Source organism: Prenolepis imparis, unplaced genomic scaffold (genome assembly GCF_030444845.1).
Source record: "Prenolepis imparis isolate NDT839.2.m4 unplaced genomic scaffold, iyPreImpa1.0 SCAF_8, whole genome shotgun sequence".
In the NCBI taxonomy this organism is placed as follows: domain Eukaryota; kingdom Metazoa; phylum Arthropoda; class Insecta; order Hymenoptera; family Formicidae; genus Prenolepis; species Prenolepis imparis.
The window spans coordinates 11740873-11759999 of record NW_028141166.1 but is presented as its reverse complement, the minus strand read 5'-3'; the positions used below and the strand labels follow the sequence as shown (position 1 = coordinate 11759999).

The 19127-nt window shown below is 30.0% G+C and overlaps 2 protein-coding genes across 5 annotated transcripts in view; both read left to right on the top strand.

Moving 5' to 3' along the window:
• The first annotated feature begins 536 nt into the window (after positions 1-536).
• LOC145939978 (MAPK regulated corepressor interacting protein 2) lies at positions 537-3514 on the top strand. 4 transcript variants are annotated; one of them, XM_083044699.1, is made up of 4 exons: positions 537-818; positions 1610-1719; positions 1794-1934; positions 2269-3514. In XM_083044699.1, the coding sequence occupies exons 1-4, from the start codon at positions 814-816 to the stop codon at positions 2343-2345; spliced, it is 333 nt and encodes a 110-aa protein (XP_082900825.1). In that variant the 5' UTR covers positions 537-813; the 3' UTR covers positions 2346-3514. The 4 variants fall into 4 exon arrangements, with proteins under 4 accessions (XP_082900825.1, XP_082900824.1, XP_082900827.1 ...); XM_083044698.1 differs by having other exon boundaries at positions 552-818; positions 1607-1719; positions 2269-3512; XM_083044701.1 differs by having other exon boundaries at positions 554-818; positions 1809-1934; positions 2269-3511.
• Positions 3515-4366: 852 nt separating this feature from the next.
• Positions 4367-19127, top strand: part of Nmdar2 (glutamate ionotropic receptor NMDA type subunit 2) — a 208911-nt gene continuing 194150 nt past the window's right edge. Inside the window, exon 1 of the mRNA XM_083044909.1 lies at positions 4367-4515. The gene's annotated coding sequence lies outside the window, so the exon portion shown is untranslated. The remainder of the gene's footprint in view (positions 4516-19127) is intronic.

The window sequence follows — 19127 nt, the reverse complement described above, 5'->3', positions numbered from 1 at the left end:
ATAATTAAAAGTTAACTTTTAAATTATTAAAATATACAAAGTAAATTTTATTATGTTCTTTAAAAAATATTGTTTTTACTGGAATTAATCAAAAGATGTTGAGACTATTCTTTCTTTTCGATTTTCTCTCTTTATATGGAGAGTAACCTTTACATGCATATATGTATACAAAAATAATTTTAATATTAATACATATATTAATGTTCATAAATGTATTTTAGAATTGAAAAGAATCAAGCGCTAATAAAATGTACACAATTATTTATACTTACATTGTTGTATACGTTCGCGATTCGTTTCTTGGAGCATATAGACACGCACTAATTATTAAACAATGATTTTTACCGGTAGCGTCTTGACTACATAAGTCTAACCTCCAAAATGAATGCAGATGGCGGTGTTAAACAAGTGTGGGGTTAGTATCTTATAGAAAACCCTAGGATAGTTGCTTTCAGGCCTCTCTGCTATTGGATAGAAATTTCTAGGGTTTGGAAAGTCATGCGATAGCAGCCAATCAGTATGTCTTGTCGTATGACAAGTGAAATATTGATGCTCCGTCTATCTTTATTATTCTATGGCTGTGTCGCGGCTGATTGTTGACAGTCAACTACTGTACTGCAAGGATAGGCTACGCACAGCTGGTGCTTGACACATTGAACGTTCTTCTCTTTATCAGCGGCACTGGAGCCTCGTCCGTCGTACGCGTCTCGACGCAGCCTGGTCCAGGCAGCTGCGTACCCTGACCATCATCACTCATCGCGACAGATCGAGTCGCATCGTCGTAGGAGTGGACAGACTCCAGAAGTAGGAAAAATGAGGTACTTATCATCGCGTGCGAAACCTGCTGGCAAACGTCAACCACAATTTTCGCCCGCGTCTTTCGCGCGAACGTCTCCACTAGATTCTAATCGTCGCCGTTCTCCTCTCAATTTACATCCAATTTGTAATCGTGCGAACGGAAGCATACGCGAAAACCCGCGTGATGGCTGCTCGGTGAAACGCGAGCGATAGTACGCGGGCGGGAATGGTAAAGCGCGTCTGCATTTGTCTCTGTCGCCATTTTTCCCGCGCTGACATTTCCTACTCATCGGTTCGCGCCTCGTACAATTATCGCATCTGTAGAATTCGATGGAATTTCGTCGAAAAATTGAAACATTTCCTGCTGTTTCCGATGATGGGTATGTGTGTCGTTACTGTTTTTATTTATTTTTTTTTATTTTAGCATCTGATGTATATCTATTATTGTATGTGAAAATCGTGTCACAGCTATACATAATTGTTTGGCGGATTGCATATATTAATATACGAAGACGCGTTCGAATTACGACATTTCGAAAATAGCTAGATGTATTTTATTATAACAAATATCATTTTCATAGCAATTATAAAATCTCAATCTTAATTCCTTCTAATCTACATCTTCTGGATCAGAGATAATTCTTAAAGGCTTCTGTAAAATAATGTTTCTGCATTTACAGGACAATGCATAGTTATAATAAAGTAGATTAGATTAAATTAATTGGGATTAAATTTTTTTCTTAATGTTGTATCATAGATGAGAGAAATATATCTTTGAAACAATTGCTGAGTAATTTTTTATTTGTAGCAGTAGATCGCAAATAACAACGATGAATGGAAAGAGGCCTTCTTCAATATCCTCTAGACATCAGCCGGAGACTCAGTCGCAACATGGTGATTTGATTAATTATATCTGTGATTGTAAGTATATATAGGTGATCTAATTTAATTAAATAATTGTATAAATTGTACAAATATTTCGTTTCTGAAAGAAGTTTATCTTGTTTCAGCTTGGAATTCTGTGTCTAGAGAGCTAGATATGTGTCACAATCAATCACATAATAATTCCTCCAATTATAGAAATGGAGCGTCAGTTACATATTACCAAGAACATGAACCAAATCCACATCTTAAAAGTGAGTACTATGCTTTCCTGATTTTATCTGAAAATGATAAAAGAAGATCTTGATGATTTAAAGATTTAAAGAAGATCTTGATGATTTAAAGATTTAAAGAAGTTCTTAAGGATTTATTTACTACAATTGCTTTTTTTCTTGATTATTTATCAGAAGAATTGTACAATAAGAAAGATAATTCTTATGAGATATTTAATTTTCTCGTATATTTTTTATATATTGCTATTACTGTTATTGTTTTTATACTATGCTATTTTTTATCTAGTAATTTATTATCACCTATAGTATGGTGTTCTCAGTGGATGTGTAGGGTGCATCTCACATATTTTTACAGATTTTGAGCCTTTCAATTTGGAGGCATGGTGGGGACAGCGTGTTGTGCAAAGTATCACTAGGAATACAAATTCCTAGTGCCAGGCCCAACATGTTGATTATAATCGAACATTCTCAAACAGATATAAGAAACAGAAAAGATAAATTAGGAAATAACTTTAATCTTTGTTTTTATTTGTAAGATTTATTGTAAATTCAAAACTGATAAAATACGATTGTTTAGATATCTACTTATATATTAGATATCTACTTATGTATCTCGACTCTGAAATCTTTTGATAAAGAAAAGAGGGGAAAACATAATAAGAAAAATAATTGACGAACTTAGCAAACAAATTAGGGAACAGGAGCAACAAAGAGAAAGAGAAATAATAATAATACAGACATATGGCATATATTGCTAAGCGATTAATTTGAAACATGACGAAACATTCCCCTTATCTTCAATTGTATTTCAATGAAATATTAATTCTCTCTTGATCTTTTTATAAGTGTATGTTAAAGAGGAATTAGAAAGATAGAAAACTTTTTCTTGTTTCTAATATTGTCTTTGTAAAACTCGAGAGAGAAATTTAACAATTAAGAATAATATACCAAACTATTTATTTTAGCCACTAAATAATGCGCGCTATATGTTTATATATAATTATAATATATATACTATATCATATTATTTTCATTATTATTTAAAGAGAAACGATAATTATATATACATATATATACACATCTTTTTTATCTTCTTGCAATGTTGGGCGACATAAATCTGCTGCTCAATGATGCACAAAGCATTTACAACATGCTCAACCTTGTTTAATAAAAATTGCATAGACGAATTTTAGGAATTGTACCTTTTTAGGATATATACGTACATATACTTTTACATATTGCATTTCACATTTCCAAGATTTTTCACTCTTACGTCCATAAAGTGATTGCACTTTAACTAACTAGCTAATATGTAAAATATAAATTTAAAAAAAGTGTTTTCCACTTGTCAAAAGAAATTTTATTAACATATGAGAGATAGGAGATATCGCACTTGAAATTAATACTATAACATGGAATAGCGTAATAGTTCTTGCAACTTTAAATACGATTAAATATATGTAAATCGTATGTATACTTATATATATGTGTATGTATGTATATGTACATCTATGCATGTATAGCTATCATATAAGTTTAATCAGATAATGTTTCTAATGAAAAAACAATAATGAGCAATGTCTTTCTACGCACATGTGAGAATATTTCTTTCATTCTCTATTTCCATACTTATCCGCATCCTATTACACATAAATATCATATCATATAGAGAAAAATTGTTCGCTAAATATATATTTTGTGTATTTTTGAAAAATATGGAATTTGCTAGTGTCTTCTTAGTATGATAACTATTGCCAGGTTCGAATACCTCACATTCTATTTGAGAAATGTCACGCGAATAGTTTCCATATCAGTAGCCCAATGCACTCGAAGAATTCATCGCTTCCCAGGAATTTCGTATATCTCTCTTATCGTTGTAGGGGGTTGACCTAGTATACAGACTATCAATCAATCACAAATTTGTTATAGATTCTCATATTGCATATTATACTGAGAATATTTAATTTTTCAGCGAAAAAATTAATACTTTAATATGAATTAAATATTTTAATAAAAATATATAATTTGATCATACTGAAAGTGCTTTAAAATTTTATGCATATCGAAATAACAATAAGCATTAATTTAAAAAATTAATTTTTGCACCTTGAAATTATAAAAGAAATGTTTTTTATTTTTTATTTCCTTTTTTTATTAATGTATCGCATGCATAAATAAGCATCAGAAAGGATAAGTAGAATGTTAAGCAATCATTGTAATAATTAAATTAGCTGTGTCAATTAACATATATAATAATAATTAGAATTTTTATTTTACATATCTGATAGTATATCATAAATAGTTTGAAATTGCGCGCGCGTGCGCGTCCGCCATGTTTGTGACGTATTGCGCGACTCGCGCCAATTCACATCCATTCGCGCCACAGTTGTCCGTAACAGAAGTATAATCGCTCCGCGTTTTACTCGTAATTTGTTAATCAAAAGTGAATTGTGCATGTATTGAACATGTATCGGTTTTTGCACAGAAGGATGAGAATCATTATACTAAATCACGATTCTTCTGAGGGATGATCATACGCTGTGGATGACTTCCTGGAAAAATACATTCCGCAACGGTTAACCTCTGGTAATCGCAGTCGTTGGTGAGTGAATTGAAATTGTTTGATTATCTGTAATGACATGGTATATTTGCGCGTCTAATTAATTGCTTTATTATTTTTTACAATATGGTGTGTTGTTATATACATATGGTTATTCACTTTAATATGATTATTTATTATTCGTGATGACGCGATACACTTTCATTGATAGTGTTTTAAAGAATATTTTTAATATATTTTTCAAAATTATAAATAAAATATACAATTATTTTAGTATTTTTACTATTAAAATTGATCACTATTTGTTTGAAAAATCATTCATTGTTATATACGTGTATACGTTTATACATTATTCACATTTCACACGTATAAATAAACGTGTATGCGTGAATAAAATTTGCGAAGAGGTTTTATGACAGTTTTACAATACTTATAGTTTACTTGACTATACTATAGTTTTACGATAATTTTCCAAATGTACTCTTTTCGTTTAAAAGCGCTCTTTTTATGATTATGCACCCATAACTATTAAAATGCATCTTACGAAGTAAAAAGAAACATAAATATATACGTACACTTATATTTTTTTATTAAAAACCTAAGTTTCGACGAATATACTGCAATTTGATAAATATTATGTACTGTGTGTACGTATTTTTATGTGTGTATGTACGCACATATACATATATACATATACAAACACACACGCATATCGATTAAATCATTAAATTACAAACGATCCGAGTGTACAATATATCAGTATATTTATTTTTTATAATAATTGCAATCCGATACTATTTCTACATAAAACTTTATTATTCCTCAATAAAGTTTATTAATTTCTATGCAAGTAAAAAAGTCATTCAATAGACTGCTCGAAAAAGTTATGTAAATTTGTGCAAAATGTTTCTCGCTTCGAAAATGATTTCTAAAATCCTGAGAGAGTTTTTTGTAAGAAAACATTCAGCAGCATCTTGAAAATATTCGTCGATATTTAATGTTCAAATAATAATATTTCCATTATATATAAATATTTAAAAAATGCACTCAATTGAACAGAATTAATCATTATCTTACACGATACTAACAAATTTAAAAATAATAATTTACATATTTATTAATTTAAAATACGAAAGGAATAAAATATTTGAATAGTTACGTCTAATTCTTCGGGGACATCTGATGTAAAGTTAGTCGAAATGACATCGCGTGACTAAACTTTCCTATTGGAATCGCTAGAGTATTGTGCAATTGCACCGTGCCGATCACGACGTTTTCGTCTCACAATCAGATTTGTCCAACGTAAGCGCGAGAGCTTGAAATGAAAACCTCGGGGACAGATACGGCATGTGCGGGCGTACCGTGTATGTGAGATCGTTCTATCGAATTGCAATCGAAGATTATATCGATTTGATCGAAATTCACACTATCACAAGGAAGTAACGGCACTACCGTGTGCACAATCGTATCTTTTTTATTTTTTTATTTTTTTGGAAAAGAGCGAGAAATGTTTTCCCACAAAAACTCTCTCAGGATCTTAGAAATCATTTTCGAAGCGAGAAACATTTTGCACAAATTTACATAACTTTTTCGGGCAGTCTATTGAATGACTTTCTTACTTGCATAGAAATTAATAAACTTTATTGAGGAATAATAAAGTTTTATGTAGAAATAGTATCGGATTGCAATTATTATAAAAAATGTACTGATATATATTGTACACTCAGAGATCTTTTGTAATTTTTTTTTCATACTTTTAACTTGTATTTATAATTAGAATGCAATGTATTATGTTTTCTTCAAGAGTTTATATAAAATTATATTTTATAAAGTTATATTGTAAACATTGTAAAAAGTATATTTTAAATCATGTTTAAAATTATTATCGTTTTGTTTCGGCACTTTTTGCAGTTTTCCAAAACAAAAAGTATTTTTTTTTTTTTTTTTAACAATTCTGTTAGTTTTATTGTTACATGCAAGCTGGTATATCAGATTTCTCAATCTTTTTAAGTAAAGTTTCAAGTTTGAAAAAATTTTACAAGATTTTGAAATAAATTTTTAAACGAATTAGAAAGATTAAAATTAAATAAATACAAAAAAATTTTCTGTTTTTCCGTTTAAATTAAAAAAAAATTGCTTTACTTGATATTATATTTAAAAAAAAATTAAAATATGTTTTATTAATGATTGTCTCAGTAATTAAAAGACAAACAAATTATTTATTATAAAAGACTAATGCATTATGCTTCATTTTCGATCTATGCATTAAACAAAAAACGTAAAGAATAAAATAAAGCAAATACATTATTTTTGTACTTTTCAACATGCCGTGTTTTTCGTTATTTTTGTTTGAAAATTTGATGCAATAAAGATGTCAAACAAATAAAGTTTGAGATAAAGCTTGAGCTATAATAAGCCGAGACTTGTAAAATTTTCGCATTAACTTAAGGCCATTTCGCTTGAGCATATTTTCTTCGTCGTTTCGCGATAAACAAATGCACTCTCAACAAAATGCACGACAAACTGTCTGCGAATATTTACTGTCCTTGTTAAAAATACAAAATTTTCGTCATTTTTTTTTTAAATATACATTTGCTATCAATAATATACATTATGTAAATTATATAAAGTAATTATAGAAATTATATAAACAGAAATTATTTTTCTTTTTAACAAGAAATATTACTTTTATGCCAAATGCATTTATTACTGAATGGGATGTAATTTCTATGAGCTTTGTGGTTAATCATGGTCACGGAATTGCTCGCAATATTGTAGTAACATTCACATCAGCTTCGGCGAAATTGCAGATTTTATCGGTCGCCTGTCAAAGATAAACGATATATTAGATATGACGGCGTCTAGTCGACGCAATCGTTATGCTTTACTTTCCGTCCGTGCTTTACGTCCAACCGTTTTATGCCTCGCATGGCAAGATTTTATTTAGAAAATTACGTTCACAACCCCTCTGTGACTTTAAGAGATTACATCTTTAACATTTTATCATTTGTAGATTTTTACTCTTTGTCATTCTCTCAAGTAGAAAAGAGGCTCACGGTTCTTGATAGCTATATGTGACATACCCATCCGAATTATCGAGAAATATAGCAAAAAATTATTATTTATTAATATCGTCAATACTATCGAAAATTTCTCTTAATTGTGATGAATAATGAAGGATTTTCATAATGACTTTCGGAGATAACAGGAGTTTGATCTCTCTATGTTCGAAATTGTGAGCTGATGCAACAACTCACATTTAGTTGTTTGAAAAAAAAAGAAATATTTCCTCAAAGGGGCAGTTGCATTGTGCGCGATAAAATGTTTGTTCGAAAAACATATTAAAGCCGTTAGTAGATCGAATGCATATTAATTAGAGGGTGCTCTTTGATCTGGTATTGCATGCGACGCTGTATTGCGCTTGAAAGTTACAGTGCGAATTCGCTCAAAGTTGGCCTATTGCACTATGTCCAGAAAAATCGGAGGCAGGTATTAGTCGAAATTTTCGTAATTTTATTGTTCTTGATAGAGAGATTGAATTGGCACAATTAAAATTCAGTGAAATATAAATTACGGAATTTGTATGTGAAGGAAAGCTTGTATAGTAAACTGATATTTTAATTTTTATATAAGAAAATTTTTATATCTTAAATTATATATATATATATATATATATATATATATATATATATATAAAGATAGGAGAAAATGGACTTTATAGTTTCACTGAAGTATTTTAAAAAATTTGTTTAAAACTTTTTGAAAAAGAAAAAATTTAATGTTTTGTAAAATTTACATAAGTTATTAAGTAATTAAAATTTATAAATTATATATATATATATATATATATATATAATAAATCGTAGATTAATGTTATAACATTATAATTTAATGTAATAACATTATGATTTAAATTTTAGCTTCTCTGATATCTTAGCTGCTAAAGTAAATTTAATAGTTAGCTAAAATAAATTCAAAAGCACCTTATGCCCGAAGATCAATTTGATTGCACGTATTAATTTATGCAAATATAATGTATGTTTTTTCTTGATTCTAAATAATAATCGTTTATTCTCACTATTATTTTAAACTATTATTTTGATAATCGTTTATTCTCACTATTATTTTAAATATTGGAAATCATTATTTTTGTTCCTTGTGTTTTATAGCTTTCATATCAATATTCTCTATAAGTTAATTTTCAGTTTCTCGTATAAAGAAAATACATATAAGCTTTCCTGCAAAGTCTACGAGAAACTTTGTTCTCTAGGGCTAGGGAAAAAAGTTTCAATGCTGTGCAAAACATAAGCATACCTGTTCAATTTGTCTCTAATGGATCCTGTTGTTGTTACACATATTTAAGTTGATAGGATCTGTATAACAAGATCAGAAATTTAAAAAAAGTTTAGTTCTTGCTCGGTACATATCAAAAATACTTCCCGTAAACAATTTATTCTATATTTGTTTTATATTTTTTCAAGTCACTTTCTAATTCTTGTTTTATGTGTGTGTGTGTGTGTGTGAAGATATTAAAAATTCAAAAAATTATCTAAAATGTTACATTAAGTGTTTTATGGATTTAATTCTTGTAAGCAGAATAATTAATTTTATGCCTTTTTATAAGAAAGGCAAATTTTTCAAAAAAGAAGTTGTTTTTTAGGCTCTTATAACATTGTTTATTTCCAGTTTCAAGATGTGAATACATATATTCTTAAAGAATATTCGTGATAAAGTCTTCGGACAATTAAAATGACATTTTTAAAAAGTATCACTATAAAAGAATAGCAGTTCTACAATTCTTTATTTTATATTATATAATGTTTTGTATCTACTCTCTATATTATTTTATATTTATTATTATTATTCTATATTTTTCTTTCTCTCTCCTTCTATTTATTTTAACAATTCCATATAATACAGATTTATACTAACAAACAATCCTAATTGTTTGTGCAATAATATTCATATACTGCGTATAATAGCTAAATAACAAAATTCATGCATAGTAACCACCTCTTATCATTATTACCATGGAGATTCAGCATATAACCGCGAGGTAGTAATGACGATGTACGTACACATAATACATATACATATACATATGTTTAGTTTACAACCGCGTGGAAATTCACGATCGGCTACGCGCGATGCTCAATAGTGTTTGTGACATAGGTAATGTTCCATGTAACTTTTTGGTGGTTGGTACTGCGTTATTCTTCGCGACATGTTACATACATAGGGTTGTTGAATATCGTAGTCGAATCGATTTACGTGCCTGCTTGCGGTTATACCAGTGTTTCGCGTTACTTGATTCTTACAATGATATGTGCCCAAATGTCACGAAATTTTGCACTGACAGAGAGAGAAAGAGAGAGTGAGAGAGAGAGAGAGAGAGAGAGAGAGAGAGAGAGAGAGAGAGAGAGAGAGAGAGAGAGAGAGAGAGAGAGAGAGAGAGAGAGAGAGCTGTTTGACGATAACACGTTTACGAATATGCAGAGAACATTGTTGGACAGTGATGAAAATGTTATAACGTGGCGCTCTCGGGAACTTGTCAGGATCGATAATGTAAAATGGGCCACAACATGGGCTACCTTTTGTATGAGAAACTTTTGCACACGAAAGTGGACGATACTCTCACAATTAATTGGAAATCACTGTAGAAAGCAAGGTGATGGCTTAAGCTTAGGTTGAACATAATATTTTATATATGTAGAAAAAAATTTTGATTTTTTTTATCTAATTATAATTTTGATTTTAATTTTGCTACCTATGGTAACAAAATTATTTTTATCATATGTAATATAAGGCTATTAGAAAACAGTAACAAAGAGAAGTAAGGGAAACAATAAATTTAAAAAATATATATAATGTGGAAATTTTTTTATTCTCTTTTTCGTTTAATGTATTATCAATGCATTCAATGCATTTTAAATGCAGCGAAAAAAATCTCATAACGTTGAGACGCAACGAAGCGTTATATATACACACACACACACATATACACAATGAAAGTTAAGTAAATTACAATAAATTAGCGCGTAAAGTAAATTTATTTTACCAGAGCGGATAGAACATAGAACGTCGCGCCGATCGTAAAGTGCACCGCTCGACCTTTTTATCGCGTTTCGAAGTTTAATTGGCTTGTTTGAACGCGCGTACAAGTAACCATGTTCGCTCGCGTTCGGTGTCCACTATTAATTTACGTACTCTTTTGTAGTTAATCCCGCCATATGCACACACAGGTGTAGTTGCATTTAAAACGCATTGATAAACGATATCGTAACGGGTCAAATCGCTTGTCAAATCGCTATTGCGTTGCGAATTAAACTGTTAATATCGCATTTCATCAACGACGAATAAACTTAATCGCAAATCTGTGTGTCGTACAGATCTGTGTATTGTACAAAGTTCGACAGGAGTTCAACCTATTGCTGCGAAATTATTTCTGTAATCGCCCGTGGCGAAATATTCCGCGCTGTAAATCCAAGACGAGTCTATGCTTTTGATTTATTTTTAGTTCGATAAAATATTCTTCGATAAATTTTCACTTACGATAAACGTCAAAGCAGTTGAATTTATAACGCTCGATATGCCTTCTTGATATATTATTCGTTTTTGACTTACGTCGTATAATGTTTTTCGGAGGAAACCAATATAACTTTGACTCATAATACATCTTTTTTAAAAAAATTGCTACATTTTTTAAAATTTTGATGTGCAAATATTTTAATTGCATTATATTTAAAAAAATTCTTATGTAGCTTCTTTCTTTTTCTCAGAATTAAATGTTGAAATTAAAAAAAAAAATTATTTAAACAAATATTTAATCACTGAACTTTTATTATTCTTTCTAGAGTTTCAATATTTTAATTGAAATGTAAATAGAATTGATCTAATTTTGAAACATTTGTTTTGAGTAAGTAATAAGGTAATATATATTACTATTAAAATATTTAAAGATTATTTAATTTATATAAATAATATATTATTATATTATATATGTTTTTTCCTTTTTTTCTCTATAATGTGATGTATTATGCTTTGTAAGTCCAAGACGATGTATTATGCTTGTTTAGGCTGTGGATATTTAATCCAATTTTCAAAAAAAATTACAATTTTATTATAATGTACTATTTTAACGGTTTAATTATATATATATATATATATATATATATATATATATATATACTCCATTTCAAACATATACAAATATAAATTTAAAGATTTCGTAAATTATAAAAAAGACAGAATTAAGGCATATCTAAAAATAATTATGATTATATATTTTATTTTGAGGGAGATAAATTATTATATTATTAAACTGTTCTATGTGTTTAATCATTATTAATCGCATAATTTAATGTAGTTCATAATATAAATTATATATTATAGCTGCGATTATTACGGATTATTACGGACGATTAATGTGTGTCTAGCATAATAACAATTTATTGAATGAAATAATGGGTATAATAATAGCAGACAATAACAAGTTCGTTATACTGTGTGTGTAATAAAGTGTATTATAATAACATAGTTTGCTTGAATTAATTTAAAACATTTATTTTAGCTATTTGAAAATAAAATTCATTTGCAGGTGGGTTCACAGTTGTGTGACAATACACAATGCCCAAGGCGTTATTTTCTATACATCCAGTTTGAATAGCCAATACCATCTATGTTACATATATCATTAAACCCCACATGAATGAACAAATTAATTCTGTCGCACGAACATTATAGTCTGCGATTTTGAGTGTATATATATATATATATATATATATATATATATATATAAAGCTTTTAATTATAATAATCTTTCCGAAGTATAAACCGCAAACGCGCAAGTAGTTCGTGCACGTATGTAGGCAGACCTTTCACTACGCCAGTAGTATACGTTTGCGTGACGCATCCGCAGCTTATCTCAGTCGCGATAAATTAATTCGTTGACATTGCACCGTGATGCGTACACATCAGAGATGACTCTAAACTAAATCAAGTTGAGCTTGAAATAGGTCATGCAAATTGTAAAAATAAGGGATACATGCGGAATATGTGAAAAAAAAAAAAGATTTTAGAAAACACGGTAAACTGTTGAATGGTTGATCCTGTAAATAGTTTGGATATTTTTGGGACAGCGTTTTGTTTTCGCTGTCAGTCTGTTATTATAAAGTTTTTTTTTTAAGATACAAAAGTAATACTAAAATGATTTTTTGGAGATATAAAAAAACATATGGAAATAAAGTTTTATTAATAATTCGTCAAATCTCTCTGCCACTAAACAGCAAAATTAAATTTTAGACTCGGAAATTAAGTATAAATCCAATAATTGTGGACGCAAAGCGGTTAAGATATGGCAATCTGAATTACCACAAATACAGCCGTTTATTATTTGCGGATTATGATATGCGGCCCGCGGGTCTGCTAATTTGTATGGAAATTTCCAGCCGTCGCCACGAGTAAAATACGCGTGGCATAGTTATCCAGCGTTACAATATCAAATTATTCGCTTCATGTGACGTTGAATTTGCTGTCGCCGACATAACGGCTACCAGTGTTGTGCGCGACAGTGCGCATGAATGTGTTATTTAAAGGTAGTTTATCAATCATTGATTGCTTTTATATAGTGGTAATCGAGATACTGATTGCATTCACTCAACAGTTGTCTGTGTCGATCCGCGTCTCATTCCCTTCTGATAAAAATACACGCATTTATAAACAAGAATTGTTTTCAAATGTCTTTTCATTTACAATAAGTGTATTTTAGAGTAAAATATTACTTTTTTAAAAATATAATTGTTTTCTACAAATTGGAAGCAATTTATTTTGTCGAATTTTCTTTTGTAATTTTATTAAAATTGACTCACTTATCAATTATAAAAAAATTGATGATGATAAGAAATAATTTTTCATTCTAACATAATATATCAATATATATATTTTATTATTATTAGTATTCAAATACTATTGCAAATGGCGATAGAACGGCGATTAAACTTGGATCAACACAAATTATCTAAAGATTAGCTGCGATAAATTAAAATAATCAATCAGATATCTTGTCAAACTTAAGCTTTTTTGATTGAGCAACGTTTCTATAATATGCGGGGCAAGAACAGGCGAAGTATTGAACTATTTGAAAGTCGAAAATGTAGTACGACGAACAATAGCGAAAAAAGAGGAAAGTATGCGGAGGCGTGCTTAAAACTTTTCGATAAAGCGCCGACTTTCGACAAACTCTGATATTAGCTGCCGATTTATATCCGTGATATTATATTGCTGCGTCACCGATATAATCAGAATAAAATTGTAAATTCTAATTTTTTTTTACTTAAAGTTATTGAAATTTTAATAAATCCAAAGTGACAAGCAATTTTTATGCGATTACACATACATACACACATAGACAGTTCTCATCATCACATTTTCTTAGTTGATAGCTGAGAAAAATTTATTTCAACTTAAATACTGTTTTATTATTCGAAAATTAATATAGTACGGAACGCAATAAATTAATTATAATAATATTTGTCAACGAACAGAGCAAACGGATATATTGTGTTTAATTATTTTAGCGTTAAATTAACGAAGTACGTATATGTAAGAGATCGTTAATCATAACATCTCTTGATTAAAAGTCTAAAAAGCGATCTCGCCACTTGCTCGATTTTATCTTAAGATAATTAATCATGATTTATATATCTTTTACCATCGGAATCATGTAGATGAATTAGAGATCAAAGAGAGAACGTTTGCTAATTAAAAAGGGGTTTGTAATATTCTGCTGCTGCCAAGCACTATACAAAGAAAATATGAAAATAAAGAAAAAATACTTTTCTCTTTCCAGAAATTGAGCGTTAATATTATTTAATAGAAATCGCGCAAACTTTAATGATTCATAACTCTCTCTTTGTAATAAAATTTATTACTTTGCAGTTCATTCAAATTGTTTTACACACACACACACACACACACACACACACACACACACACACACACACACACACACACACACACACACACACACACACACACACACACACACACACACACACAAAAGAAAGTTTGCATCTAATATAAAGCGCTTAAAAATCAGAGTAATTAGAATTAAATTTATGCAGAACGGAATTATATCGCTCTTTCGATGAAAAACTCTTATTCTTCGTTTGCTTATTAAGGTATTAAACGAATACGTAAGAATTCGTTCGGAAATAACCGTTTGTAGTTATGCCAAGCCAACCACGCCGTTCACAAAGCTGCTTTGTAAGGTGGGCATTGTGCGCACCGAACAATCAGGAGCTTTAAAGAAGCCGTCGCGAGTATCGCAAAATAATTCGTGCGGAATAGATTGTCCCAACTTTGCTATCGTATCGACTGCCACGAATTCCTGTCGGTCGTTGTTGCAACAGGGAACAATTATAGTCTTGCACGTAGTAGAAGTTCAACGATCCTTAGATGTCGAGCGAATTGCAGCATTCTCGAGATAACATTGTCTCCGACATTGTTACATCAAAGGTTTTCCACCATATGGTCGCGCGACTCGTCAGTGAAATATGTATTCACATAAAGCATACTTAAAAAAAAATATATGCGCGAGGCAAGTCTTGTCACATTATGTGTCAGCACAAAGGAAAACATGGCCCTTTTGCCACCAAAACATTTCATAAAATAAATAAAAAATTTCAACATTTTTGTTACAGAATGCATGTTTGTTATACAATCACATATTTTCTTGATACATGAACAATTTAGTTTTATTAATAATAATTTAATTTTTGGAAGAAAATTTTGAATAAAAATATATCAAATGTGTGTGATTTATTTGAAAATATATAATATAATGCTAATTACATAATTACTCTCTCTTTAGAGACAGCAGATTAGCCTCCTAAAAAGAGTTATATAGAATAAATATAAAAAATACTAAAATTATTGTTAAAGGGATGCGTGTATGTGTACTAGAAAGAGAAACGTACAATTTAATTGACAGAAAAAATTAACGAAAAACGAAGTTAAAAACCGAGAAATTGATTGTAGGATTCGCGTGATATCGTTTGTATAGTTTCTAAATAGTTCCTATATTTTCAAATATTTATCTTTTTTAACCTTTTGCTATGCAACAATTTAATTTCATCACACAGTCATGGGACATTCATATTTCGTATATCCGGCTACAATCGCATCACGAAGTTTGTCGGAACTCGCTGGCAGCGGAGAGACCAAGTCTTCTAGATCTGTAACAGAGCTCTCAAACCAAACAGTGAGCTAGAATAGAGTTCGCGAGAAGGTCGACTGCTCATCGTGTTAATTGATACGAAGTTACTTGGGCGACGCGCGAATAACACCGTGTAATCGAGTCGGACTCGGACTCTCACGAGTCTTTGAAGTACGTGTTTTCACGCGTTGAAACGAATGGATAAAATGAAGATAGACGCGACAAGCGAGGCTAAAATATTATTAATAGGAACTGACATAAAAGTGTCTTTTAAGGCTAAAATAGAAATTTGTGTTACAAAACATGAGTTGAAATTGAAAGTGGGAAGGAAACAAAGTAGTGCAACTAAGAAAGTCTTATTGGGCTGCACAAACTTCCTAGACTTTAATGTATTGGATCAGGAAATTTTCTGTCCACTTCTTTTAAGATTGATTTTGGTAGTGAAAGCAATTGATGACCACTTCAAGATGCATTAGATGTACGATCACGAAAGTCGTATTTTCTCGACATTATCTATATATACAGGGTGTCCCAGAATGATGGGGACTAAATTCGTGTGCAGATTCCTGGGATCATTACGCAATATTGTATCTTATATATAGATATACATATATATATATATATATATATATATATATATTGTGTAATTTTCTGTATCTTTCTCATGACAGATGATACAAGCGATTCGGAGATAAGAAGCACATATAAAATATATAATATTAAAACATAATATCACGTTAATTTTGAATCAATGTAAAAAAGGATCACTAGATAATGATTTTTCCCTTGCTTTTTCTTGCTATACTCGTCAAAAGATTGCCGGTTATAATTTAGCAGAAAAAAGAAACGATAGAAACATTTCCAGCACTTGAAATACAGTAGCACAATAAAACCGTAATCGCGAGAGGGAAATAAGAATATACTTGGCGTTTAATATTTCGATCCTACATTTCATCCATTTCCGGTCGATCCCGCTGACCGCAATTGGATTTTCCAGGAATCCCCATGGCGAGTTGAATATCCGTTTTTGTTCGGCACATCTTCCATCGCTTTCACAGTCCCTTTTAGCTCTCTCTCTCTCTCTCTCTCTCTCTCTCTCTCTCTCTCTGTTTTCCTTTTTTTTCTCGCGTATGATGGGAAATGTATGCTTGATCTACCGACTAATCGAGATTAATGGGAATTGCAGGCAGCATCCGTTTACTGGCATATGTAGATCCATTTTTCGATATGTTGAAAATGCACACAGCCATCACCGGAGCTGATGTTAATTAATCTTCCTTCTTCATAGGAAAACACGTAGGAAAAATCACGTGCAAATCTCATCATATTTTTTTTCTGGGTCGAAAACAAAGGACAGAAATGTATCAGTGACATTTCTTTCTCTCCTTTTTGTGCTTCGTATTGTAGGTACTTACATAATACGAAAGCTTTAAATAATATAACAAATATATGTTAATACAGACACACACACACACACACACACACACACACACACACACACACACACATATGTATACATATAATATGCTGTTTTTAGATCATTCGACATTAAATTACAAAATTAAAATTCAACATATAATAATAAATAGAGAATAATAATTTTTTCTATTATAACAAAAAATTCGTAAAAAATTAAATGACGTACTAATTTTATACGTATATATTTATATTAATATTTATGTTTTAATCTTTTTATACTTAACAATTGATATTATTGTTTATTTAATTCTTTACCTTGGTGCTTTTACTGACGATTGCACGGGATATTCAATACGTGTCTACCTAATTATTTACGTTGGAATTATTTCAGACATTGTATTCTTTTGCGAATTAAATGTGCCAAACACATCTCACTGTATACTTTTTATCAATGGATTAAAAAGATTTATTTTTCAAAATTTAATTTAAATGAGCACATTTCTACATTTTTATTTTAAATATGAACATATTTCAGTATTAATAATAAAACAATAAATTCATAAAAGTATTTTTTTTATTTAAATATGTTTATTGTTTAATTAAATATTGTTATAAATCTATTCAATAATGTGATCAAATATTTGGAAACTTTGCACAGAAATTAAGAAATTTTATAATAATTGTTCTCATCTCTCTCTACCTTTATCCGCATTATACCTTTATATAACGTTCTATCTGCAATCATATGTCTCAAGGACATCGGTTTTCGCGGTTAGAAAACGCGGGTTGGATCGCTGACACCACATTTTCCGCGTCTCATAATCCCAAGAGACTTGAGTTTTTTTCCTTAGGCGTTGAAAGTTGAAATTGAGGATCAACTTTGTAGGCCAAACTTGTCAACAGTTTGCAATCACTACTCTGTTTGTTGAATAATTCTGAGGAGTTGGAATTTGCAAATATTTTAGTCTAATATCGATGTCTTCAAAAATTTTATTTAAAATTTGGAAAATAGTTTTGAAATTTTTTTCCATACATTTTTACAGTGTACTATTTAAAATATAAAATTCATATTTATATTTTAAATAATACACTGCAAATACATAATGATCCTATATATTAATATTTACTTATTTACTTTATTGAATTAACAACAAATAATAGCAGTAATAATTTAATATTTAATATAAAATCGATATTTTTAATAAACCGCATATTTTTAATTTAATATAAAATCAACATATTTGCATTATTTTTTGCTTCAATTCTTATTACAATATATTACTTATTTTAATTATTTGATTAACGTGAACGATTCGCAACTTCTTATAACGCATTTGCATTTTAATTTTGAAATTTGCTGTATAAGCACAGGTTAATAACATATTAATGCTCTTGTAAGATGCAAATGATAAATATGGTCCGAAAATTATCAACAAAGAGAATGTATTCTATGAAAGCTCTGTACGAGATGCATTTTAAATCGTTCAAGATCTCGTCTGTGATAAATTAAGACGAAATATCTAAATGTTTGCCTTTGCCTCAGCCTGACTTCTCGACACGATATGATTAAACTTTACTTTCGCGACACCTCTCTGAAGTTCCTCTCGGAAAGGCTTCCTTTGGATGGACTCGAATTTTACCTCTTAGATAGAGATCGTCGTGCAATTCCGTCCTAAGATAGTGGCGGGTCCATCTCGCTAGAAATTACTTTAATTAAGTCGCCGTCACATAGGCGTTTGTCGACGGTTGAAAAATCAGAACGCTCTGTTCTAAGAAAGAACTTTAATCGCGTCTTGTCGTTGATCCGTCTATCTAAATCACTGAACTTTATTACCGTGCTCTCATTGCGGAATACTAGATTAAACTTTATTTTATATCTCTCTTTTTTTAATTAGTATGAAAAAGTAAGAATATTCTATAGTTATCGTTTTTTTTACCTTTGTGTTTTTAGCTTTGTGATGATGCATTTTATAATCTTTGATTTTTTTAATTTCAATTTTTTTATTTCGCGGGATTTACA